The 27,607-nt window shown below is 50.7% G+C and overlaps 1 protein-coding gene across 1 annotated transcript in view; it reads right to left on the bottom strand.

The window, feature by feature from the left end:
- Positions 1–1,066: 1,066 nt before the first annotated feature.
- LOC137301374 (ubiquitin carboxyl-terminal hydrolase 2-like) overlaps positions 1,067–27,607 on the bottom strand; it is a 58,878-nt gene continuing 32,337 nt past the window's right edge. The window contains exons 2-12 of the mRNA XM_067970833.1: positions 23,103–23,153; positions 18,830–18,953; positions 16,729–16,840; positions 15,215–15,325; positions 14,177–14,241; positions 13,362–13,465; positions 11,746–11,826; positions 9,715–9,793; positions 7,209–7,316; positions 6,539–6,659; positions 1,067–5,889 (exon numbers count right to left, since the gene is read on the bottom strand). Of these exons, the coding sequence (XP_067826934.1) occupies positions 5,802–5,889; positions 6,539–6,659; positions 7,209–7,316; positions 9,715–9,793; positions 11,746–11,826; positions 13,362–13,465; positions 14,177–14,241; positions 15,215–15,325; positions 16,729–16,840; positions 18,830–18,953; positions 23,103–23,153 (1,044 nt within the window). The 3' untranslated portion in view covers positions 1,067–5,801. The remainder of the gene's footprint in view (positions 5,890–6,538; positions 6,660–7,208; positions 7,317–9,714; positions 9,794–11,745; positions 11,827–13,361; positions 13,466–14,176; positions 14,242–15,214; positions 15,326–16,728; positions 16,841–18,829; positions 18,954–23,102; positions 23,154–27,607) is intronic.

Genomic DNA, 27,607 nt, shown 5'->3' with positions numbered 1-27,607 from the left:
ACTAGAGACTGGAACAAGGCAGCAGTGAGAGGACCCCTGACACCAGGCACAGGGTCACCCAATCTCATTCCTATCTCCCAGATCAGCACCAACATTTCTAAACCACTCCCTGGGCTCAGACTCAATAAAGGAGCTTCCATAGAATAATAGAAATTACAGCACAGGAGGAAGCCTTTCAGTCCCCAATCCTGGTGCTCTCTCCTATTAGCCCAATCCCAGGGGAAGAAGAAAAAATAAACATCATGAGCAAATAAAAGCATAAATAAGAAAATTAAAGGAAATAAAAAGAATTAACTCAAAGTGTTTCACAATCCCAATTATCTAAAGGAGCCTGCATCAGTTTCATTCTATAAAAGATTCAATGAATTCCTGTTCTTCCCTCTGTCTCCATCCCTCTTTGTCTTTGTTTTTCCCCCCCAAGATTCACTCTCTGTTGGCACCACATATTCAAATCAGCTGTCCTCCCATTAAAAAGGAAACTATTAGAATTCCTGATGTAAGACCTTTGCGATGAAAATGTTGCTCCTGGCTAAACTGAGTTAATTTTTTCTTTTAATTTCCTTTAATTTTCTTATTTATGCTTTTATTTGATCTTCATGATTTTTTTTTCTTCTTCCCCTGGGATTAGGGTTACAGGAGAGAGCACCAGGATCGGAAGCCGGAAGATCTTCCTCCTGTGCTGTCATTTCTATCATTCTATGGACACTCTCCTTTATTGAGCCTGAGTCCAGGGAGTGGTTCAGAAATGTTGGTGCTGAGCTGAGTTTAGGACGATGTGCCCCATACACTGAGCCCACTGCTCTTAGTGCGATCACACGGTTTGGTTCAGATCAGTCTGTCCTGGCCAGTTTTGATGTGTGAAGTCCAAACACAGATTGGCTCTGAAAAGCTTCCAGTCCAGAGTTGTCACCTTCACATAGAGCCTGAGTCAAAGGAGATAGGAAGACATCATATGATCAGTAGTCACGTGGTTAGAAAGTGATGCGAACAAACCTCCAGGAATATCTCCAACCAGAGTTGGCAACCCTAATCTGAACCAAGAAAGGAAAAGGCAGCAAACATCAGCTTAATATTCACAGTGTTTTTTATTCTTTCAAAAGTAGTCTAAAAAAAAACAAGGTACATGCGCACGTCCCTCAGTGACCCGGGTTGCTGCATTAAAACCTGCTGCCTATTTCCTGCAGCTTAATAAACTGACAGCAACTAGCAATGGACTCTCAGTAATAACAAAGTGCAGATTTTAAAAAAATTTGTTTTTTTTCTTCTTCTTCAGAACATTCCAGTTAAAAGGAAATAAAACAGTACAAGAAAGTAATACCAACGGTTAGGGAGTGTGAGCCCCGTATGGGGAACCTCCTGCTCCCAGTAACTTGCATCAGTTTCACAGCCCTGAGTAACTCGTGTGCTCACAGCTCGCCAGCATCACCGCAGTCTCCCACGCACCATCTAAGGCCCATTTATTTTCCTGCCCTTTTCCTCACTGCCACAGTACGAGCCAATCGCCGCTCAACAACCTGAACGCCCAGATCCCTGCTGCTCTGTCGGTGACCCCTTTGCCCCCTAAATCGCTGAACTTGCTGCAACACAGACACTGGTTTGTATCTGTGTTTCTGTATGTGCCAAGCTTCCAAGCTCCAGCGTGTGGGGAAGAGTCAAGTGGAGGCGGAGAAATCCTCAGGGGGAAGAGAGGGGAGATTCCGATTGAGAGCTCGGGAATGGTGAAATCAATTAAATTTTAAAAAAGAGAAATCAAACTCTCTCCATTTTTTAAAAAACAAATCTTCCGACTGTCTGTAAATGTTCCCTGGGATTCCTCTAACAATGGTTTCTGTGATTGAACAAAGAGCCTAAGTATTGCCACCTGCAGTGCAGATTACTCCAGGAGTGTCACAATTCCTGCGCCAGGTTTGGTGGTCTAGATAGATGGCCAAAGCAGGTCAAATGGTCAGTTCTTCCTCTGGCCTCACAGAGACGGACAACCCATTGTCTTGGTGTGATGGGCTGTTGGGTTTAGCTCACTTTTAGCCATGAGGAGTTGTCCTGATCATCAAACCTGCCACCATGTGATTGGGAGGAGACATTTAGCACCTCCCTGCCCTCTCAGTGATCTTTTCACACACGAGGGTGTCCAGGGCATCAGTTATGAGCACAAGTTGGGGACTGGTCACAATATCACCACTAAAAAAAGTCGGAAACAAACTAATGTCTTTTCCAACCCTTATCATCTCACGGGAGGGAGATTGAAACAATAAATAAAACAATGAAAAAAAGAAAATTAAGCTCACCCAAGCATCCCCTCTCCTGGGGACTCCGCACTTAGCAATACCCTTCGAGCTGTGAGCCCACCAGCCCAACACACAGGCCTCCTCTGGAACCAGGGAGGGACTAGTTTCAAGAACAACATTTCTCATTTAAATTACACACTACACCAAACAAGCAAGGTCAAAGACTGCTGCATAAGACCCAACCACCTGGCTGTCATCCCAAGGCATACGTTTATATATATATTTATACTGCGCGTGTATGCACACAGCTGTTATTCTATATACTATAGATATATATATATTTATATATTTAGTTAAAATTTCTTATGTACAACTTGTCACTGTACATAATATAAAATATATCCAGTGCTTGTTTACACGGTAAACAAGATAAATCCATAAACCCACGACATATCAAAATAGAAGTTATCACATCTCCATGCATTAGTTTATAGAGTTTAAAATTAACACATTTAAAACTCAACTCTTTTCTTCAGTAAGATATCTTATAATTAAAAAGCCCTGTAGGATGATGAGTCCGGGGGGGGGGGGGGGGGGGGGGTTGGGGGAAGGGGAGATCATTAATACACGGACACAGTGTGGTGCTTATGTTCCAGATGCCAAGTTAATGCCCCTCCCCACTGCGGATGGTGCTGATTACAGCAGCCACACTGCTGGCAAAACCAGCATCACCAATCTCATGTGATTTGGGGGAGTACAGAACGAGCAGGCAGAACTGGAGTTAGGTCGGATAAAAGCACATCCAAAAGTCATCGAGTCATAGAATGTTACAGCACAGATGGCCATTTGGCCCATCGTGCCTGTGCCGGCTCTTTGAAAGAGCTATCCAATTAGTCCCACTCCCCTGCCCTTTCCCCATAGCCCTGCAACTTTTTCCCCTTCAAGTCTTCACACAAAGGGACGAATATTTCAGCACTGAAGGCCTGAGTTACAGTATCGATCAGGGTGTACAGACAGACACATATTTAGGAAGTAGGGTAATTAAAGGGTATGGAGAAAAGGCAGGCAATGGGGTGAAAGGGATAGACTGTCGTGGTTAACAGAAGGTTGAGCTGACTCCTTGGGCCAAAGGCCCTCCTCCTGTTCCTATTTCTCTTTCTCCCCACCCCCCCCCCCCCAATTAAAGGAATTAAATTAAACTAATTAAACAGGAATCAGTGGCTCTCATAGCAAAGGCTAGTTTTGTTTCTCGTGAAGAAATCAAGTGCCAAGGGGCAGCCCGGATTTCTGAAATCACCGAGTGACTGATCAGACATCATAGCTTGGGCGCAGAGAAACCAAGAACATGACAAACCCCACAGGCAAATTTGTTACGATCACAGTGTTTGAGTTCAGCAAAAATGACCTGATTGACATTATCTGGAGTGGACCAGTTTGTAAATACGGGAATCACCCACTCCCCAGGCGTATATACTGCCCTTGCCACGAGTAGCCTTGTCACAGTTAAAAACCCTACAGGACCGTTTAAAGTTTGGACAAGACCAGTGCTGTCCTGTCCAGAAGCCCAGTAACTGAATGACTGAGCTCCACTTCCTCTATTCCTTAGCGAGATTGTATATCAAGGGAAAGAATGATGATGAGTTGTGTAAGGGGGGGAGGCACAGAACAAAGTGGGGGGGGGGCGACAGCATTAATGGGGATCAAAGGGGGTGACACAGCATGAATGGGGACAGGGTTCACTTTACATGAACTCAATCCAACTATTTAGTTGTGATGTTGCAAAGCTCGGATGTTTTGAGAAGACCGACTACAATTATTTCTCTATCTTTTTAAGTTTTGTCCCTTTTCCCCTTTTAAATGGAGATACAGTGCGAAACGGCATCTGGAAGATTCAAGTCGCACAAAGCCTGTCACTGGGAAATGAGGATAGAGGAGATGGGGGAAGGAGGCAGAAAGTCAGGAGAGACAGAGAAGGAAGGAAAGAAGGCAGAGAGAAGTTGGAAGGAAGGAATTGAGATGGGATGAATAAGCAGCGCTCCCCAGAGTACCAGATGCAGGTTTAAGATGAACAAAACATTAACTGATTATCTGCCTGAACTCGGCCGACTGACCCCATAGATTCTGTAGATATTCTGGTCACTGATCAGCGGAAGAAACAGACTGAAACTATCATGGACTTGATAAGGTGGTTACCACAGCACTGATTAGCCAACCTGAACCCCACGACAAGCGGATGGGGACCCTCTCCTGTAAAGGCGATGTGTTGTTATCCCGAATGATCCTGTGCCGTGAAGGAGAGCCAGTAAAGAGCTGGGTCCTTGTTAGCTGTATGGTATTTTCAGCCTTGTGTAATATTTTAACACCAAACAGGGATCACAGAGACAGTTCACTACAGGGAGATTGAACTGATTAACTCGGGCAAGTAAATGTTACTCATTTCAGTCCACACGAACAGTGCACATCGGTACAGGTAAACCCCAATCTTAGTTCAGAGCTGGTTAGTTCTTAAATTTGAAATTGCATTTGAATTTACTAAATGTGAGGTTTGTAAAAAAAAATTAAATTACATTTTAAAAAAAATATTGCAGGCACCACGGAGACAGTGAGAGGGGACATTCCCCGGTGGAAGAGTGCAGTTAGGGGACCCAGGTGGTGATGGTTGTAACCAGTTGTGCCGCAGGGATTTCAGTCAAATCACCACAACAGAAGCAAAAAAAAATAAATAGACATTTAAATATTGGCCTGATCCCGATTCCATTGTTTGTAACTCACTGTGGATCTGAAACAGCAACAGATCGTCTCTATCCCTCTGTAACAATTTGTGGTTTTAATGTTTCAAAAGACTTGCAAGAAAAATTCTGCAACTGAAAAAAAACATACTCCAAGACAGTACAGAGAGGGGAGGGGAGGAGCAAGGAGAGGGGAGGAGGAGAGGGGAGGGGAGGGGAGGAGGAGAGGGAGAGGGGAGGAGAGGGAGAGGGGAGGAGCGGGAGAGGGGAGGAGCGGGAGAGGGGAGGAGCGGGAGAGGGAGAGGGGAGGAGCGGGAGAGGGAGAGGGGAGGAGCGGGAGAGGGAGAGGAGAGGATCAAAGAGGGGAGAGGAGAGGAGAGGAGCGGGGAGGAGCAAGGAGGGGAGGAGGAGAGGGGGGGGGGGAGGAGAGGAGAGGAGCGGGGAGGGGAGGGGGGAGGAGGAGTGGGGAGGGGAGGAGCGAGGAGGTCGGTGCAGACTCATTGGCCCCATCAGCTCACTGCTGCGAGGACTATTTCATCGGTAAGGTGTCGATCCGAGCTGGATTAGCTCTGCTGGTGTGTACTTTGGAAAAAGTGTCAGTGGCTGCAGGGCTGGTAACCCCTGAATTTCAGAAAGAGCCCTTTGTGTCACCCCCTTCCCCCATCTCAGTCCTGGTGCAACCAATCTCGGTATTGTTTGGTGAAGCTCCTCATCGGAGACGACTCCTTGCTCTAGACAGTAATGTCTGGTTAAGGACACAAGAGATGATCACTTAAAAATCTCGCCAATGCTGCAAGACAGCTTTTTAAGCTGCTTTTGTTTTCCCCGTTCCCTCATGTGCGGAGACTTATATCCGAGAGGAAGGACAGGAGAGTTCGTAAAATAACACATAGGCGTCACTTGTCCGTATCTGGCTCGATGACATCGGGGTCACTCTGCAAAGAAAGGGGACCATTTATTAATTATCCCTCGTTTCTTCTTCCTCCCCTCCCACCCCCACAATGCACCAGATGAGGACGCCCAAGCTGCTGCCAAGCCTGCATCAATACTGCTCGCAGACAGCAGGCTATTTGACTGTAGAGGCGGTGCAGGTTCTTGCTCTCACCCAATATGTACTTTCCAGGAGGGTCACTCAATCAGGAGCAGGAATCCTGGCTGATTTTTACCCCTCTCCAGCCAGGAACAGTTATTACTTTCTTCAAAATATTTAAATAACAAAATTGCACCGTTCCTCTCCCTCACTTGTTGCCAAGTTAACCTGCTTCCTTCATCATATCACGGGGGGTGGGGGGGGCAGGGCAGGGGGCTCATGGGGCAGGGCGGGGGTCTGGTGGGGTAGGAGGTGGGGCGGAGGGGTGTGGTGGGTAGGGGACGGGGGACGGGGGGTGGTGGGTAGGGGACGGGGGACGGGGGGGTGGGTAGGGGACGGGGGACGGGGGGTGGTGGTGGGTAGGGGACGGGGGACGGGGGGTGGTGGTGGGTAGGGGACGGGGAGGTGGGTAGGGGACGGGGACGGGGGGGGGGGGGGTGGTGGGTAGGGGGCAGGGCAGAGGGTGGGTAGGGGGCGGAGGGGCTGGCGCTCACCTGGAGTCGTTAAAGTTGTACCACTCTGCAGACTGTGGGTTTTTGCAGTACGCAGTGTAATGGCCGCCCATGGTGGTTCCCGAGTGATTGGACACAGCGTAGAGATTGTAAACTGCGTGAACTGTGGAGAAAGAATGAAAAATAAAGATTTTTAATCAACCATCACATAGCAACAGATCCGATTTTCCCGGTAACTGTGGGAGCAGCTTTACTTATTTCTAGGTTCATGTCAGAATATTCCATGACGCAGCCCTGATGGGGGCAGTGACTCTCTCAGTGCCGGTTAAATCCTTTCCTTTGATGCTCTCGATTAAACTTTTATCCCTTTTCCATCCCTATACAGATTGGATTAAGGAACTTCTGGATTTAACCCTTCGCCCCCCTGCTTTCAGTCTCCAGTGAGTGTCCATTTACCCCTCCTATGCCAAAAAATTGTCCATTTAAAGGGGCAGATCTAAAATCAATCCTTTTAACTTTTCTAACTCTATGGAACCCGGCGGGTGGAGAGAAACCTTCAGCTCAGCCCAAGTCACCGTGCCCCCGACTCCTGCTCCAACAACAGCACGGACCGTGGTAACATGCCAGGGCCACGCTATCGATGCCCGTGTGCGGTATGATCAGTGAGGATTCTGTGCACCGTGACTATCTCGAGTGCCCCCACATTACTCACCGCTGTTCTCAGAAGCAAACTCTCGAAGGTCGAGATCCTTCAGGGGAAAATTTACAAACGTAGAGAGTTTACTGGTGCGAACTCGAGCTTCAGAGAATCTCTTCAAATCTACAGGAAATGCAGAGTCAAGGATCACAGATTCTACAAAATCAGAGTAACTTCCTGTGATTCAGTGGGACGATTAACACAGGAGCAACAAGGGAAATACGAGCAGAGAAGGAGTCAAGAAACAACATTAAGCAACACCAAGTAATCAATGTTTAGAAATTTAGACAGGTTCCCCTCGTGGAGGGAGAGAGAGAGAGAGACGGACGTGGAGAGAGAGAGAGAGAGACGGACGTAGAGAGAGAGAGAGGGACGGACGTAGAGAGAGAGGGACGGACGTAGAGAGAGAGAGGGACGGACGTAGAGAGAGAGAGAGGGACAGAGAGAGTGAGAGAGAGCGAGACGGACGGACGCCAGAGAGAGAGCGAGACAGACGGACGCCAGAGAGAGAGCGAGACAGACGGACGCCAGAGAGAGAGCGAGACAGACGGACGCCAGAGAGAGAGCGAGACAGACGGACGCCAGAGAGAGAGCGAGACAGACGGACGCCAGAGAGAGAGCGAGACAGACGGACGCCAGAGAGAGAGCGAGACAGACGGACGCCAGAGAGAGAGCGAGACAGACGGACGCCAGAGAGAGAGCGAGACAGACGGACGCCAGAGAGAGAGCGAGACAGACGGACGCCAGAGAGAGAGCGAGACAGACGGACGCCAGAGAGAGAGCGAGACAGACGGACGCCAGAGAGAGAGCGAGACAGACGGACGCCAGAGAGAGAGCGAGACAGACGGACGCCAGAGAGAGAGCGAGACAGACGGACGCCAGAGAGAGAGCGAGACAGACGGACGCCAGAGAGAGAGCGAGACAGACGGACGCCAGAGAGAGAGCGAGACAGACGGACGCCAGAGAGAGAGCGAGACAGACGGACGCCAGAGAGAGAGCGAGACAGACGGACGCCAGAGAGAGAGCGAGACAGACGGACGCCAGAGAGAGAGCGAGACAGACGGACGCCAGAGAGAGAGCGAGACAGACGGACGCCAGAGAGAGAGCGAGACAGACGGACGCCAGAGAGAGGACGAGACAGACGGACGCCAGAGAGAGAGCGAGACAGACGGACACCAGACAGACGGACACCAGAGAGACAGGGCGAGACAGACGGACACCAGAGAGAGAGGGCGAGACAGACGGACACCAGAGAGACAGGGCGAGACAGACGGACACCAGAGAGACAGGGCGAGACAGACGGACACCAGAGAGACAGGGCGAGACAGACGGACACCAGAGAGACAGGGCGAGACAGACGGACGCCAGAGAGAGAGCGAGACAGACGGACGCCAGAGAGAGAGCGAGACAGACGGACGCCAGAGAGAGAGCGAGACAGACGGACGCCAGAGAGAGAGCGAGACAGACGGACGCCAGAGAGAGAGCGAGACAGACGGACGCCAGAGAGAGAGCGAGACAGACGGACGCCAGAGAGAGAGCGAGACAGACGGACGCCAGAGAGAGAGCGAGACAGACGGACGCCAGAGAGAGAGCGAGACAGACGGACACCAGAGAGAGAGCGAGACAGACGGACACCAGAGAGAGAGCGAGACAGACGGACACCAGAGAGAGAGCGAGACAGACGGACACCAGAGAGCGAGACAGACGGACACCAGAGAGAGAGCGAGACAGACGGACACCAGAGAGAGAGCGAGACAGACGGACACCAGAGAGAGAGGGCGAGACAGACGGACAGCAGAGAGAGAGCGAGACAGACGGACAGCAGAGAGAGCGAGACAGACGGACACCAGAGAGAGAGCGAGACAGACGGACACCAGAGAGAGAGCGAGACAGACGGACACCAGAGAGAGAGCGAGACAGACGGACACCAGAGAGGGCGAGACAGACGGACACCAGAGAGGGCGAGACAGACGGACACCAGAGAGGGCGAGACAGACGGACACCAGAGAGAGCGAGACAGACGGACACCAGAGAGAGAGCGAGACAGACGGACACCAGAGAGAGAGCGAGACAGACGGACACCAGAGAGAGCGAGACAGACGGACACCACAGAGAGAGCGAGACAGATGCACCTGAACAGGGAAAGAACATATGTGAGAGAGACAGACAGCACCTTTCAGCACTGCGATCAAGGAGAGCCATGTGTCTCCAGCTGGGAAGGAATGGAACTGTCCAAAGTCATTCTCTTCGGGCTGGTAACTGGCATCAGGGAGACATCAGGACCAGTTCAGTCTGGGCTGGAACTGCGATGAGGCCCATGAGATGAGAATAAGATTGTTACAACTCACTGTCACTCAGGTCCCACATTTCCTCAAATCCAGCAGATCCCGATATCTGGCCCCTGTAATTATCCTGTGCTAAATAAACTCCAACTTAAATAAACATCAGTGCAGTGGCAGTAAGGAATGTCCAGTAGGCAAACACACAGAATGTTCTAGAAGTGACTTTATCAGAAGGATACGAAGCACGAGGATCTTTGGGAATTTCTGGATTGTGAATTTCTTGGTACATTTTCTTCTGACTTTGCATCTGTAGCAGGTCTGGAATACAGAACGCAGAGTTAGAGGCAAGAATCCACCTCCTCATTAACATCAGCAAGGTCCGCGATTCAGTCAAAGCAAAGCAGGAAATGTTTCATTGCAGCAAACTAGGAACATCTCGAATTTGATAACTGGTCTGTGCCGATTTAGGAAAATTAGGAACAGGAAGAGGTCATTCAGCCCCTCGAGCCTGTTCTTCCATCCAATATTAGATCACGGCTGATCTGTATCTTAACTCCATTTTCCCGCCTTTTCTCCGTATCCCGATATCCAACAAAAATCTGTTGATCTCAGTCTTGAAAACTCCAATTGGCCCCCAGCATCCACAGACTTTTGGGGAGAGAGTTCCAGATTTCCACTCCCCTTTGTGTGAAGAAATGCTTCCTGACATCACCCCTGAACTGCCCAGCTCTAATTTTAAGATTATGCCTCCTTGTTCTGGACTCCCCCCACCAGAGGAAATAGTTTCCCTCTATTCTATCAAATCCTTTTAACGTTTTAAACACCTCGATTAGATCACCTCTCAATCTTCTATTCTCAAGAGAATACAAGCCAAGTTTATGCAACCTGTCCTTATAATTTAACCCTCTAAACTCTGGTATCAGTAAATTATGGGTTAACTGATCTGCCAGAGAGGAGTGAAGTTGGGAAACTAAAATTAGCCTCAGTGCCTGTGGGTCAGGGAGAGGCGAATCAGTCAGAATTACGCCTGGTCACCGTTCCGTGACTCATGCTGGGATGGGCGCGTGGACATCGGGTGAGAAGAGGATTGGCCTTTACTGTGATAACCCCCCGTGGTCGAATATCACATTGACACACTCTGTCTGGGCTCACATGTGAAGAATGGGCAGTTGGTGAATCCCATACCCAGCACATTAATCCTCCCCGGAAAGGATGGCAGAAGAGTAGGGTCCATGGATACCATTTAACCATTGAACACAAAACGTGTGGAGGGTTCCTCGAAGATTCCAGCACCATGATGTCATTTGAAAATCATCCCTGTGCCCCGTGCCTGTGATACTGGGTGACGTTAAACTGACACCCAATTAGCCTTTTGTTAAGACAGCTGGAATGCCCAAAGGGAGTTTGGAAAGTAATCCTGGCTTGTGTTAGTCGCCCATGCTCCAAATTTCTAACATCCTTCATTAAGCGAAGGATTGTTGGTTCCAATTAAGTTAATTGTGTGAATCCCATCATTCGTGATACTCACCCTCTGATCTCTGGGGTTTGAGTAAAAGTTCAGGGAAACAAAGTGACTTTAAATTTAATCTTTAAATATCTTCTTTCCACCGAATGACAGTCTCTCCCTGAGAGAGTTCTGGAGGATCTCAGAACCTGCAGAATCTGCACCAGCGCTGGTTCTGGGTGAGAAAATATCCTCACTGGAAACAAACCCCATCGTTGTTTGGACTGAATCCGTCTCACGATATTCAGTGGGATCGAGTCCTTTGGAATTATTCCGTAGGCCCCCCAACTATTGGGGGTTGGGGCGGGGGGATGGGGGACATACTGGGCCTCACCAGGGAATAATTCTGATCATCGTGGCACTGGAAACCTGTGGTTTGTGGCCAGAACCCATTTTCCGATTCTGTGTCCTGCAGATTAACCTCCCACTTTAAAACCTTTCCTCCTTTTTAGTTAAAAGTTGAAATTGAGTTTGAGCCTCAAACTATTATCCCCTCTCCCCAACAACCCTCACACGGCCTGCCAAGAATCAGGACCTCGCTCTGTGCCGAGACCCCTCACCCTACGTCACAGGGCATTGTTGGGTGCTTCTCAAGACTGAATGGTGGCCCTCGCTCACGGTGGCCCTCGCTCACGGTGGCGCCCTTGGCATTGAACGCAGCAGCACGCTGACACCGCACCGCCTTGGTTAGAAACGGTCAACCTCGAGCACTTCCCACACAAGGTCAAGCGGTGACAGAACGCTGAGTGACCACAGCCCGACTTACCGGCTTTTCATCTCCATCCAGAACATCCTCTTTAGTGAACAGTCTTATACAATCCATCAACGAAACTTCACCGTAACCTTTCTGCAAAAGGAGCAACAGCTGGGGATTAATAAGCAACGCAGAACATTTTATTAAAACTGTTGACGTCAGCGGAGTCAAACACCACAATCTGATTTTATACAACCACCAATAATGGGACTGAGTTAGCAGCTGAGAGGTCGATTTGCACTGACCTTTGCACCTAGAGCCCCTCCCACTAATTTTAATTGGTACACAAAGAGCTTGCTCAAAATGCACTTGGCTCGGGAGAGCAAAATCCGGCAAGTCGGCAGCACTTAAAGGGCTGCAGCACGCCATTAAAAGGGGAGTTGTGATAGTGACAGAAGAAAGTGGACTAATGGTTCATGGCAGCACTGCTCACTTTAATACTGAAGAGTTGGAAGTTCTGTGGCTCCATTCGGGGCTGAAGACTTCCCAAGTGCAAGCTGCATTGAGGGAGTTTGCTGATCGAGTCACCCTGGCCCCTTCTGCCCGGCTGCAAATGAGGAAGAAGTTCACTGATATCAGGAGGAAGGAGGAGGTAAGAGTTTCTCATAGGCTTGATGGGCCGAATGGCCTCCTTCTGTGCTGTAACGATTCTATGATTTCTTCGAGCGTGACACAATCCCAAGATGAAAAGTCCCACATCCTCCGAGGGACCATTCCCAGTGCCGCACACAATCATTGCCCTTTGCTCACACTCTTTCATTGTTCCAGAGCAGCTCAGCACATTTTTCATCCAGGGGAGCTGGCAGATGTAGGATAGCAAGGGGCACGATGGTGCAGTGGTTCTGTTACTGGATTAATAATGCAGAGAACCTGAATTCAAATCCCACTGCGGCAATTTGAGAATTTTAATTCAGTTTAAAAAAATAAATCTGGAAATAAAAAGTGGGTCTCAGTAAAAGTGACCATGAAGCTGTCGGATTGTCGTAAAAACACAACTGGTTCACTGATGTCCTTTAGGGAAGGAAACCTGCCGTCCTTACCCGGTCTGGGCCTATATGTGACTCCAGTCCCACACCAACATGGTTGGATCTTAACTACCCTTTGAAGTGGCCTCTCAGTTGTACCAAATGGGCAACCAGGGATGGGCAATAAATGTCGGCCTTGCCAACGGCGTCTGCATCCCAAGAATTTATTTTTAAAAAGCAGATGCTCAGGTTTTCAAACCTCTCCTCTGTTGGGGGTCTGCAGAGGTTCTCCAACATTTACCCCCCAGTGTTCCCCCTCTTTCCAAATGTGCAACTGTGTATAATGAAGGCATCATGGGTGTTTCCTGGATGATGGCTGCAGGACCCCCTTTCAACAGTAAACTGATCAGCTGTTCAAGTGCTGCAACTTTCTCTGCTTCCCCTGGTACACCACCAGCTCACACTTTACAGCCTTGGCAGCCTCTCCTGTTCAAGAGCCTGATGTAACTGCATCCTGTAAAAACTCCCCTGCAACTTCTGGGGATATTTTCAGGCAAAAACGCAGCACATCGAGGTTTCTGAGTAAACGTACATGTCCCAGGGGATTTTATTTGTTAATATAAATCCATGGGCTGGCACCGGGTCATAGCTGTGGTATCTCACCTTCGAGATGGGCAGGGACAGGTCCCAGAATGGGTCAAACACTGTGGAGCAGTAACCGCACTCACTGCAGGTCAGGGAGCTTTTTAACTGGCCCACAAAATGTTCTGAAAAACAGAAATCAGTCAAGTTGCTCCTGATGTGCAAAAATCAGACTTTTTCCCTCCCCTCTGTTTTCCTAACTTTCGCAATCCTGATCCGGACAGTCCCGCGCGCGCACCCGATCCGGACAGTCCCGCGCGCGCACCCGATCCGGACAGTCCCGCGCGCGCACCCGATCCGGACAGTCCCGCGCGCGCACCCGATCCGGACAGTCCCGTGCGCGCACCCGATCCGGACAGTCCCGCGCGTACACGATCCGGACAGTCCCGCGCGCGCACCCGATCCGGACAGTCCCGCGCGCGCACCCGATCCGGACAGTCCCGCGCGTACCCGATCCGGACAGTCGCGCGTACCCGATCCGGACAGTCGCGCGCGTGCACCCGATCCGGACAGTCCCGCGCGCGTACCCGATCCGGACAGTCCCGCGCGCGTACCCGATCCGGACAGTCCCGCGCGCGTACCCGATCCGGACAGTCCCGCGCGCGTACCCGATCCGGACAGTCCCGCGCGCGTACCCGATCCGGACAGTCCCGCGCGCGCACCCGATCCGTAGAAATCACACGTGCACACTGATCTGTAAAATCACACGCGTGTACCTCATTCATACAATCACACAGGTGCGCCCTGATCTCTACAATTACATGCGTGTACTGATCCGTGCAATCACACGCGTGTGCCTGATTACTGTACACATTAGCCTGATTGGCTGCACTCACCTACAATCCGACTGTCTTCTCTCTCCAGGTATTTTTTCCACATTCTTCTCCCCCTTTCATCATCACTAGAGGGAAAGAAAAGTTTAAATTGAGAGTCCGCACAACACCAACATCGTTCAACAGAGAACAAGTTTTTTTATATAATAAAGTAGAACCTGTATTAGATTTTCCAAAATTTCTAATCAATTAGAAAAACTTCCCAACAAGGACATTTTTTCCACCTCACTCTTTTGCTTATTTTCTTTTCTCTGAAAACATTTTTGTCGGATTAACAGCGAACAGCACAGAGTGGGCCAGGAGCAGTGGAAGGAGGCAGGTGGCAGAATGTGTGGGTGTGGGTTGGGACGACACCTCTGTCCCACGTTTCTAGAACACAGGAGACTTCTAGATCTTAGCTACGATGTCAGGGGAACAAGGAGCAGAGGCACATCGTACTCTGCTCGGCGGAATGAAAATTACAATCAGCAGTTTAGTCACCCCAGTGATTGGCTGCAGAAAGTTGCTGGGAGGCGATTGGGAGCAGGCTGGCTGAAAGAGGGGAGAAAGTAAGTTTTAAAAAAAGGAGAAGAATTACTAGAAAGTTATTTGGGAGAGGGGACAGGATGAAACAGAGAATACAATATCTGTATGGAGAGGTTCAGGCGAATAGTATAGATGCATTTAAGGGGAAGTTAGATAAACACAGGAGGGAGAAAGGAATAGAAGGATATGCTGATAGGGTGAGATGAGGTAGGGAGGGAGGAGGCTCGTGTGGAGCATAAACACCGGGATAGACCAGTTGGGCCGAACGGCCTGTTTCTATGCTGTAAAATTCTATGTAATTCGAATCTTAGGGGAGAATAAAAGACCCCGTCACTCCCCCAGAATTAAAGGGAAGCAGTGAGTTCTCGAACCAGATCCTGCACGGACGGAACGGAACTAAACCACTCGGCTCAAACCGGACCAAAGATTGAAACCGTTTGAAGTGATCCGGGATCAGTTGTCTCTGACAGGGTTAACCGGAGACCCACAGGGAGCGTGCGGATCGCCGAGACTTACCGCAGGTGATCCAGGTCCTCCGTCACGGCCTTGGGCCGCACCGATACGCGGTTCACTTCGTTGTGAAGTCCGTCTAGCAGGAATCGGAGAAACTCCTGAGCATCCTGCTGACTGAACAAGGAAAAATATTTTAAAATACGGCCTGGTGATGAAGAACAATCGAACTTGCATTTATATAGCACCTTTCACCACCTCAGGACATCCCAAAGCGCTTTACAGCCAATGAAGTGTAGTCACTGTTGTAATGTAGGAAATGCAGCAGCCAATTTGTTCACAGCAAGATCCCACAAACAGCAGTATGATAATGACCAGATAATCCGTCTTTAGTGATGTTGGTTGAGGAATAAATATTGACCAGGACACTGGGGAGAACTCCCCTGCTCTTCTTCAAAATAGTGACCATGGGACCTTTTGCATCCACCCGAGAGGCCAGATGGGGCCTCAGTTTAACGTCTCATCCGAAAGACGGCACCTCCGACAGTGCAGCGCTCCCTCAGTACTGACCCTCCGACAGTGCAGCGCTCCCTCAGTACTGACCCTCCGACAGTGCGGCGCTCCCTCAGTACTGACCCTCCGACAGTGCGGCGCTCCCTCAGTACTGACCCTCCGACAGTGCGGCGCTCCCTCAGTACTGACCCTCCGACAGTGCGGCGCTCCCTCAGTACTGACCCCCCGACAGTGCGGCGCTCCCTCAGTACTGACCCCCCGACAGTGCGGCGCTCCCTCAGTACTGACCCTCCGACAGTGCGGCGCTCCCTCAGTACTGACCCTCCGACAGTGCGGCGCTCCCTCAGTACTGACCCTCCGACAGTGCGGCGCTCCCTCAGTACTGACCCTCCGACAGTGCGGCGCTCCCTCAGTACTGACCCCCCGACAGTGCGGCGCTCCCTCAGTACTGACCCTCCGACAGTGCGGCGCTCCCTCAGTACTGACCCTCCGACAGTGCGGCGCTCCCTCAGTACTGACCCTCCGACAGTGCAGCGCCCCCTCAGTACTGACCCTCCGACAGTGCGGCACTCCCTCAGTACTGACCCTCCGACAGTGCGGCGCTCCCTCAGTACTGACCCTCCGACAGTGCGGCGCTCCCTCAGTACTGACCCTCCGACAGTGCGGCGCTCCCTCAGTACTGACCCTCCGACAGTGCGGCGCTCCCTCAGTACTGCACTGGGAGTGTCGGCCTGGATTTTGTGCTCAAGTCTCTGGAGTTGAGCCCACGACCTTCTGACTCAGAGGTGAGAGAGCTGCCTCTGAACCAAGGCTGAAACCTCAAGGGCAAGGAGGATGTGGGCAGGTGATGGAAGGAACATGTAGAGCTGAGAACTGGGCTTGCTCTGAATTCTAGATGGTCCCTGTTACGAAATAACGTCCGTTTAAAATATTCAAACTCATCATTGGGTTTCCATCACTCCTAAAGGACCGGGAGAAGCTGCAACACAAGGAGTGTGTCTCGGGGGCAGGCAGCGTGTGGACAAGTTTCAGCCCCGACAATTATTTACATTTCAGGCCCCACTTACTTGTATCCCACGAATCGCGGGGCGTATTTCTGGATTTGTGTTTTGAACTCGGAGGGACTGATGGGATCGTTGCTGGAGGATGTCCACAGAGTCTGGATCAGTCTGGCGAATTCTGCAGGAGAGGACAGACAGCGATGAGCTGTGGCGAGTCTGGCCAGCGCAGGCCCAGGAATACTCACATTTATTTTAAAGTGTTATTTTTGAAAGACAAAAAAGGGAAGGAACAAAATCCCAGCCCAATATCCCATGGGAGGGAGGCCGATGACACAGTGATTCACAGATATGGGCATTTACAGGGACATCAAGTGGGGGGGGGGAGGAGAGGGGCTAACCGGATTTACAGGAAGGTAATCTGAGCCAGATCGAGGCTCGAAGGGCCAAATGGCCTGCTCCTATCTCATGGACCCCCAAACCAATAAGAGCCCAAAATATTAATTATTAAATTAACACCTTGTAATTAATCGGCTAGGTTTCCCTCCTGTTCATCCGCCTCTTGTTGCCAGAAGCAGTCGCTCAGTTCGAAGGACAATAACAGGGGGTCCAACCCTCCCCCTCACCCCAATCCCCTCACCCACCAACCTCCTCCCCCCAATCCCCTCCCCAACCTCCTCCCCCCAATCCCCTCTCCCACCAACCCCCTCACCCCAATCCCCTCTCCCACCAACCCCCTCCCCCCAATCCCCTCACCCACCAACCTCCTCCCCCCAATCCCCTCACCCACCAACCTCCTCCCCCCAATCCCCTCACCCACCAACCTCCTCCTCCCAATCCCCTCCCCAACCTCCTCCCCCCAATCCCCTCTCCCACCAACCCCCTCACCCCAATCCCCTCTCCCACCAACCCCCTCACCCCAATCCCCTCACCCACCAACCTCCTCCCCCCAATCCCCTCCCCTACCAACCCCCCCACTAACTCCCCTCACCCCCTTCCCAACCTCCTCCCGACCCCCTTCCCCACCAAACTCCTCACCCCAACCCCCTCCCCTATCCCAACCCCCCAACCAACTCCCCTCACCCTCTCCCCCACCAACCACCCCAACCCCCCCACCCCAACCCCCCCACCCCCTCCCCCCAACCTCCCCACCCCAACCCCCTCCCCCAGCCCAACCCCCCACCCCTCTCTCTCACTCCCTCCCCCGAGCCCCATTGGCTGGTGTAGCCCAAAATCGCCCTGAGATGAAGATTAAATGTAACGGCCACCCCCCCCGTGCAAAAAATGTGAGGTGTGAACAGCTGCTGGAACTGCCCAAAATAGTCGGCCCTTAACCAATGGCCCAGAAATTGCTGAGAATGTGAGCTGGTAACAGCGCGGAGAGGGCACCAGGGCATCTGGGACCTTAGTGAACAACAGTCCTTAACCAAGGAGATTTAAGGATAGAGAAAAAGAGGATCGATGGAGAAAGAAATAGGGTGAATTAGAGTCAAATTAGGAACAGAAAGAGAAATAAAGAGGGAAAGTTTGGATTAAGAAAGAGAATAAAAAGAAAGAAAGGAAAAGTAAGAAAAAATAAATACATTTTTAAAACCTTCAAGAACAATTTACTACTTGCAGGAATGAGACTCCACAGTTTCAACTGTTCCCGTTCTGGGCCAGATTAAGTGGTATTGCAGGAACATAAATCTAGTCATTAAAATGGTCCTTACGTCAAGTACTAGCCTTAACTTTCTGCGGCGAGTTTAATGGGCAATTAATGCCCAAATGCAGCAATTTCTTGAAACTCACGGAGGTTGAGAGCGAGCTGCCATTTTTGCAAGGTGAGCGGCACAAACCATCCAGCAACTTGTGGTGATTCACCACTCACCTCTTCCTCACCACAAGTTGCTGGACGATGTACACATCGATAAAGGTCGGCACTATTAAACGCACAAATCCTGGCCCAATGCAGTTTAAGCGGCACCTTTGTAATTGCGGCCTGGGGTGACGGGAGGGGGTTAGTGCCGTTTGCCTGATATTGGCGATATCCTGGATGGATGGTGAAAGCGGCAGGGACAGTATCTGATATTGACGGACCCCAGAGGCCGAGCTCGGAACTGGGACACGTGAAGCAATTGAGGGACGGCTGGTTTTGGGAGCAGAGGCCACGTGTACCGCCAGTACTCACCCTCCATGAGCGCGGTGTTGGTGCGGCTACGATTGCTGAGGTCGCGCCGGTACGTGTTCTGGATACAGTAATCGCGCAGTTCCCGTGTGTTGCTCAGACACTGGAGGATGGAATTCATGAAACACTGTAGCAAAACGACAAGGAGACAAGGAGAGTTAATAACTACTCGAAGAAAGGCGGCGAGATGGACGGGTGGAATTTACGCTGAGATTCGCCAGGGTTTTGTGAATCGAGCCCAGGGTTAATATTCCTGTAGATCAGCTCACAGACTGGGAATGGTCACTGAGCTATTCTACACAGAGAGGAGTTGCACATCTCTGGAGCACAAGGATGGGGCAGCTTCACACTCGGGTGAGAGATTAGTACCTGTTCAACCCTTAACACCAGGACAAACAGAAACCAAGCCCGTTCCTTCAGGGCAGTCACAATGTTTATGGTCTGAGTGGTGGAAACACTAACTTAAGGAGGAAAGTAAAACTGTTGTGACAAATTCCAGGATATCGAAACATCTCCATCTTTCACACACTCTATCCTCCTGTCTCCCTCTCTCTCCTCTTCCCCACCCAGATCTCTCTCCCTCACTTCCCCGGTCTAAGTCTTTCACAGTCTTTTCCCTCTCCCACCGCAATCCTTTCATCTCACTGGCTCTCACTCCATCTTTCTCTCCACTCCCTCATGTCTCTCATTCCCTATCGCTCCTTCTGATTCTCCCTCTCTCCCCTCAGTCTCCCCTCTTTCTGTGTGTGTGTGTGTGTGTGTGTGTGTGTGCGTCTGTGTGTGTGTGTGTGTGTGTCTGTGTATCTGTGTGTGTGTCTGTCTGTGTGCCTGTGTCTGTCTGTGTATGTGTCTGTGTGCCTGTCTGTGTGCCTATGTATCTGTCTGTCTGTGTATGCGTGTGTGTGTGTGTCTGTCTGTGTATCTGTGCCTGTCTGTGTATGTGCCTGTGTGTCTGTCTGTGTATGTGCCTGTCTGTGTCTGTCTGTGTGCCTGTCTGTGTCCGTGTATGTGTCTGTCTGTGTGCCTGTGTGTGTGTGTGTGTGTCTGTCTGTGTGTCTGTGTGCCTGTCTGTGTGCCTATGTATCTGTCTGTCTGTGTATGCCTGTGTGTGTGCGTGTGTGTGCCTGTCTGTCTGTCTGTGTCTGCCTGTCTGTCTGTCTGTGTCTGCCTGCCTGTCTGTCTGTGTCTGCCTGTCTGTCTGTCTGTGTCTGCCTGTCTGTCTGTGTCTGCCTGTCTGTCTGTGTCTGCCTGTCTGTCTGTGTCTGCCTGTCTGTCTGTGTCTGTAGCGTCAGATTCTCGCCCTGCTGTGCCAACACACATCACCTTGTGCTCCGTCTCTGTCTGACTGCATCACCTGTGACAGGTGCGATGCTCACTCCATGTGCAGTCAGCACAAACCATTTTACACACTTCTCACACTCCTTCACTATTTTGTAAACTTTATACCAAAGGGAGTTGTGAGACGGCAGCCTTGTGACTCTCAGACACCTGCAGTGTTGTGAGCAAGCTACAGCACTAAAATTCATAACATCTAACACCATCACAGAACACAGCAGAAGTGCCTGAACTGCATAAATCCTGACACTTCTCTCCTCCCTCAGTCTCCAGGCCGTTAAAACTCAGCATTGGAGTCACCTACTCACCATTTCTTTCCTTACCTCGTCCCCTACCCTATGGAGGCAGCCTTTGGCTCAGTGGTAGCATTTTTAGGAACACAGGAACAGGAGGAGGCCATTCAGCCCCTCGAGCCTGTTCCGCCATTCAATTAGATCATGGCTGATCTGTATCTCAACTCCATTTACCCGCCTTGGTTCCATAACCATTAATCCCCTCACCCAACAAACATCAATCAATCTCAGTTTGGAAATGTTTAATTGACCCCCAACCTTCAACGGCTTTTTGGGGGAGAGAGTTCCAGATTTCCACTCCCTGCTTCCTGACATCACCCCTGAACGGCCTGGCTCTAATTTTAAGGTTATGCCCCCTTGTTCTAGGCTGTCCCACCAGAGGAAATAGTTTCCCTCTATCTATCTTATCGAAGCCTTTAATCATCTTAAACACCTCAATTAGTTCACCCCTTACTCTTCTATACGTGAGGGAATACAAGCTCAGTCTGTGCGACCTGACTTCATAATTTAACCCGCCTCAGAGTCAGAAGGTGCGGAGTCCGGAGCCCCGGGCGGTCCCGGGGGGGGGGGGCGGGGACCGGAGCCCCGGGCGGTCCCGGGGGGGCGGGGACCGGAGCTCCAGCTCTGAATTCTGGGCTGACATCCAGCGGGATTCTCGTGTCAGGTTGGTGTGGGTGGCCCCCCACCCTCATCGCATGGGTTGTGTGAGCCCAGAAAACACTCCCCCCTCTGTATAGGACTAACCCCCCTTTCGAGCCACACACAGGCACCGAACCCCACACTGCCATCTGTCTCCCCTCACCAGCTGTGTCCTGACCCACTTTCCTTAATAACAGTTCACTAACCCCCTCCCTTTCCTGTAACTGACTTGCCCCCTCGAGGAGCTGCTTTTCAGAGCCCTGTTTGAACACAGCTTGAATTACCAGAAGTCACACCTCAGCTTGTTTCTAAAACAGCTGTCTCCCAGGTACAGTTGTGTGTTCACAAATCCCGTCACCATTCCCACAACATAGTAACATCCAGCAGGTGTTTAATCAACAAACTCTGTTTTGGTTTGTTTCACGAGCCATCCTGTACTTTCACTGTTTCCCGAGCTCTCTCACTGTCCGTCCAATGACACTCTCGTGTACACACCTGACCCCGTGGCCACATTACAAACAGATTCATAATCCCTGAATGGGCCAGTTGGGAATTACATTCTCCGGCATCATCACACAGACCAAGAAATCCCTGCTCTCAGCTGGGGAATAATCTGACTGGGCCCCGGGGCTAGGGGAGGGGAGAGTTATCAGCCAGGGCTCCTGCTCCCGATCACTATCCAGTGACCCCTGACTGCAAAATGCGTATGGACATTGGGTCAGAACAAGACCAGACTGGGCTGATGCCCACCACAGTGGAATAGCCCATCAGTTCATACTTTCCAGTCTCACGCAGCTACTGGTCGGCCATTGCCCGTGGACCTGTGTCCTGCCGTTTGTACAAGTGACACAGGTGTGCAAACTCCTTACTACTTTCCTGCACACACTTCCGTATTATCACACCAGCATATTTAAAAGGAGCTCAGTCCCCTGTGCACAGCAACTGAGCAGATACTTGCTTAGGATCCGAGATTCTTTTTAGAAGTAAATTTTTGGTTTCTCGAGGTGTGGATGTTACTGCTGGGAATGGAGGACGCTGTCAGCTTCAAACACTCCCAGGGCAGGTACAGGGTTAGATACAGAGTAAAGCTCCCTCTACACTGTCCCATCAAACACTCCCAGGGCAGGTACAGGGTTAGATACAGAGTAAAGCTCCCTCTACACTGTCCCATCAAATACTCCCAGGGCAGGTACAGGGTTAGATACAGAGTAAAGCTCCCTCCACACTGTCCCATCAAATACTCCCAGGGCAGGTACAGGGTTAGATACAGAGTAAAGCTCCCTCTACACTGTCCCATCAAACACTCCCAGGGCAGGTACAGGGTTAGATACAGAGTAAAGCTCCCTCTACACTGTCCCATCAAACACTCCCAGGGCAGGTACAGGGTTAGATACAGAGTAAAGCTCCCTACACTGTCCCATCAAACACTCCCAGGGTCAGGTACAGGGTTAGATACAGAGTAAAGCTCCCTCTACACTGTTATGTGCCTCAGCCCAGTGTTAGAGGAGGCCACTACTGCACCATTGAGATTCGGCCATGTCCAATACCTGCTGTTCTGTGGCCTCCCTGAATTAGATTGTCAATTTGGGGCTAAGTTGTGGGCAGTGTGTTCAGGCCCAAGCGTATTGGGACTGGTTTGAGTCTCACACAAACTCGCACCCAGTCGGGTGCTTAAAAAAGTCACTTAAAAAAAAGTTATTTCAGTAAAGAGAAAGGGGAGGCTGACAGAGTACAACATCAGCAGAAACTGGTCCCCGACCAGCACGCCGTACGCCGAGATTTACCGGCAAGTTCTTTCAGGGACCCCGTCTGACACCCCCTGACCCCGTCTGACACCCCCGACCCTGTCTGACACCCCCGACACCCCCTGACCCCGTCTGATACCCCTTAAACATGACGCCCCATTAAACCAAACAAGAAACTGCAAAACACATTCTTAAATAACTGCCAATTCCCGGGGATTATCCACACTCGAGTTAATCTGTTTTCTACTTAAGAATAAAACTCACTGTGTTGCCCAGATTGCGAAGTCCCACAAGCCCCTGGCTGGTTTTAGAGTTCTGAAAAATAAAAATAGGAAAAATGATTAAATTGGAGTTTTTAAAATGTTCCAAGAAATAATCGTCTCCCAGACAGAGTCTGTTCCAGCTTTGAATTAGTTGGAAATGATAAACACAAGTCGGGGGGGTGGGGAGTAATCACAGTCAGAGTAGACGTGAACAGTCACTAATCCAAGCACTCAATGTCCTCAGCTCCTTTCTCACAACAAAAGAAACTTCAATTAAACAAGTCCTGACACGGAGACTCGTTATCCCCACAAGTGATGAACATCTGAGCTTTTTAAAATAAAAGGTTCTCCCCAACCCGAGTTTTACTCCCCTCTTCTCCAGAAGGTGCTGACTCTCACTGGGGTCCCACGGGCCCCGACTCTCCCCGGAGTAGGGGGCTCACAGGCCCCGACTCTCCCCAGGGTACGGGCCCCGACTCTCCCCAGGGTACGGGCCCCACAGACACTGACCCGCCCCGGGGTACGGGTCCCCACAGACACTGACCCTCCCCGGGGTACGGGTCCCCACAGACACTGACCCTCCCCGGGGTACGGGTCCCCACAGACACTGACTCTCCCCGGGGTACGGGCCCCCATGGGTGCTGATATCTCACCCTAGCACCCATTGCTCCTGTGTAAATCTACACTGAGCGCCACTGTCCAGTAATGGAGAGACTTGCATTTATTTAGCAACTGATCACATATCTGAAAAATGTCCTAAAGTGCTTCACACAGATTATTTTGAAGTCCAGTCACTATTGTTATGTTCACATTTTGTGCACAGTGAGATCTAACGAACAATAATAAGACAAATGATTTGTTTCTGGTGGAGTTTGTTGAGGGAAGGATATTGGCCAGGTCACCGGGAGAACTCTGTGTTCTTTGATTGGGCCGTGGGATCTTTTACATCCACCTGAGAGGCAGACGGGGCCTCGGTTTAATGTTTCATTCAAAAGACGGCACCTCCGACAGTGCAGCACTCCCTCAGTACTGCGCTGGGAATGTCAGGCTGGATTTTTTGCTCAAGTCTCTTGAACCCATGACCTTCTGACTCCGAGGCGAGAGTGAGTTTGGTTGAGAATATTTTCCCATCAGTGGAGATCAATCCCAACACCAACACGTTTGCACAGATGTTTTGAACCTACAGCTGCCTGTGAGGTGGGTACAGGGCCCTGTAACAGGGTCAGTCACCGGACCCCATACCCACCCGACAGACACGCACACACACGTCCGACACACGCACACACACGTCCGACACACGCACACACACGTCCGACACACGCACTTTGCAGCAGGAGCCACTGCACAGAGATCAGGAGCAGGGGCCCTGACCCATTTATTTGCCCTTCTTAGCCCAAGGTGCTGATGAGGCCAACTGCAGTAGGTGACAGTTCACACTGGGCCAGTCCTGGTCCAAACCCGGTTAATCCCGAGACAGTTCACACTGGGCCAGTCCTGGTCCAAACCCCGTTAATCCCGAGGCAGTTCACACTGGGCCAGTCCTGGTCCAAACCCGGTTAATCCCGAGACAGTTCACACTGGGCCAGTCCTGGTCCAAACCCCGTTAATCCCGAGACAGTTCACACTGGGCCAGTCCTGGTCCAAACCCGGTTAATCCCGAGACTGTCCACATTGGGCCAGTCCTGGTCCAAACCCGGTTAATCCCGAGACTGTCCACACTGAGCCAGTCCTGGTCCAAACCCGATTAATCCCGAGACAGTCCACATTGGGCCAGTCCTGGTCCAGGCACAGGCTGAATGTAAACAATTAAGCCGTCTCTTCACCTATGAACCAATCAGGGCTTTGCTAATTCTGGGCAACCATTCGCTGACCTGGGACCTGAATAGTTTAAAGTGTCAAAAATGCAATTTATCTCAGGGACTCTTCCTGGCCCCCAGTCGCAGTGAATCCTTGCCTGGCTGTGTGAAAGCTGAGTGTTAACATCGTGGATCTTAGCTCAATGTCAAAGCAAATAAAATGGTGTCCTATCAAACCATGTCTGTGTCGAGGGAGCTGCAGAGCAGTAGGGGTGATTAGTGCTGCTTACACGACTCTCACTGTGGGTGGGACGATTTGGGATGAATTGCTCAACAAGAGGTGCATTGCATTAAGCTAAACGTTTAGGCCTGAGTGAGCCTTTTCCTGCTTTCAATTGGTACAAACACAGTGAATAAACCAGCGACAGGCTGTGTACCTCTATATCCTGTGGGCAAATATTGATTCACACATTCTGTAAAGTGGACAATAGCTGAACTAGTCCCGTGAACTCTGTCTCTCTCTCTCTCTCTCTCCCTCCCTCTTTCTCTCCCCCTCTCTCTCCCCCCCTCCCTTCTCTCTCTCTCTCTCTCTCTCCCTCCCTCCCTCCCTCTCTCCCTCCCTCTCTCTCTCCCCCCCTCCCTCCCTCCCTCCCTCCCTCTACACACACGGGCTGTTTGAAAGTGACCTGCTGTGATTGTATTCACCTTTCACACAATCTCTTTAATTACAGCTCACTCGCCCGCACAACCTGACCTTCCAATGTGTTGAGAAAGTACTTTACACTGTGCGGAGAGCCAATGGGTGCAGCTTATCACAGGTTACAACAGTGCTGTTAAGTTCATTGCCCCAACAGGAGGCTTTTTGTGGGAGATGACTCAAATCCTTTACATCAAAAGGTTCTTTATAATTAAAAATACTGGGTTGATCTTAGAGTGTATTGCAGAGGGGTAGAACACAAGGTGCACAGAGCACTTACAAATGCAAGGTGTCAACCTTGGCTCTGAGTCAGAGGTTGTGGTTCAATCCCGCTCCAGAGACTTGAGCGCATAATCCAGGCCGACACTCCCAACGAGGGAGCGCTGCGCTGTCGGAGGGTCAGTACTGAGGGAACGCTGCACTGTCGGAGGGTCAGTACTGAGGGAACGCTGCACTGTCGGAGGGTCAGTACTGAGGGAACGCTGCACTGTCGGAGGGTCAGTACTGAGGGAACGCTGCACTGTCGGAGGGTCAGTACTGAGGGAACGCTGCACTGTCGGAGGGTCAGTACTGAGGGAGCGCCGCACTGTTGGAGGGTCAGTACTGAGGGAGCGCCGCACTGTTGGGGGTGGCCGTCTTTTGGATGAGACGTTAAACTGAAGTCACAGATCTAGCCACTGTTTACACATTCTGTTTTCCCAATGTTACTTTGGTGATTTGTCTACCTTCAGTCTGAATGATTTCCTCAGTTCCATTATTCTTTGAATAATTGACTAACTGATCTGCACTCCCACCTCCGGTGGGTCGACAATCCCAATATCCATTTCGTCGGTGAAAATGGAGGCAAAGTCCACGTGTAACAGCCCTGCCGTCCCCTCACACTGCCCTACAAGCCTGACCCCCACCCGTCCCTTTACTACCAATGTTCCGACAGTAAGCCTCGTTACTGCCCTTTCCGTTTATGCCAAGTCCTGGTGGTTGAAAGAAGGGAATTAAATTACAAAGATAAAAGGGAAGGGGGAATATCCCAAAAACCCTCCCTCAGAGACAGTTAATTTTTTAAAATTGCAGTTTTGAGCCATTTCTGTAAATAAGTGATGACCTTGCAAAAACCAGGGACAGACACGAGGGCCAAATGGCCTTCTCCTGTGCTGTTACATAGAATGACATAATATTAACAGCACAGAAACAGGCCATTCGGCCCAACATTCCCTCTTTCATCCTGTCTTCACATGCAGATGCACAGACCATAATCCAAACTGATCCTGTTTGTCCCTCCTCCCCCGCCTCTCTCCCCTCTCCCTCTCCCCCGCCTCTCTCCCCTCTCCCCCTCCCTCTCCCCCCGCCTCTCTCCCCTCTCCCTCTCCCCCGCCTCTCTCCCCTCTCCCCCTCCCTCTCCCCCCACCTCTCCTCTCTTTATGCTCCACACGAGCCTCCTCCCTCCCTCTTCATCTCACCCTATCAGCATATCCTTCTATTCCTTTCTCCCTCATGTGTTTATCGAGCTTCCCCTTAAATGTATCTACACTATTTGCCTCAACTACTCCTTGTGGGAGTGAGTTCCACATTCTCACCGCTCTCTGGGGAAAGAGACAGGCTCAAGTTTAGAAAAAGGTGCACAGACAGTTTATATTTAACTACTTTATGCAGAGGGTGGAACAGACTGCCCGGGGAGTCAGATAGTGTGGAAACCCCAGATGGTTAGGCCTTGGCTGGAGTATTGTGGCCAATTCTGGACACCACACTTTAGGAAGGATGTCAAGGCCTTGGAGAGGGTGCAGAGGAGATTTACTAGAATGGTACGAGAGATACGGGACTTCAGTTGCGTGGAGAGACTGGAGAAGCTGGGGTTGTTCTCCTTAGAGCAGAGAAGATTAAGGGGAGATTTAATAGAGGTGTTCAAAATCATGAAAGATTTTGAGAGTAAATAAGGAGAAACTGTTTCCAGTGACAGAAGGGTCGGTAACCAGAGGACACAGATTTAAGATAATTGTCAAAAGAACCAGAGGGGAA

Source organism: Heptranchias perlo, chromosome 33 (genome assembly GCF_035084215.1).
Source record: "Heptranchias perlo isolate sHepPer1 chromosome 33, sHepPer1.hap1, whole genome shotgun sequence".
NCBI lineage: Eukaryota > Metazoa > Chordata > Chondrichthyes > Hexanchiformes > Hexanchidae > Heptranchias > Heptranchias perlo.
The sequence above is the reverse complement of the archived record's forward strand: the minus strand, read 5'-3'. Positions and strand labels throughout refer to the sequence as shown.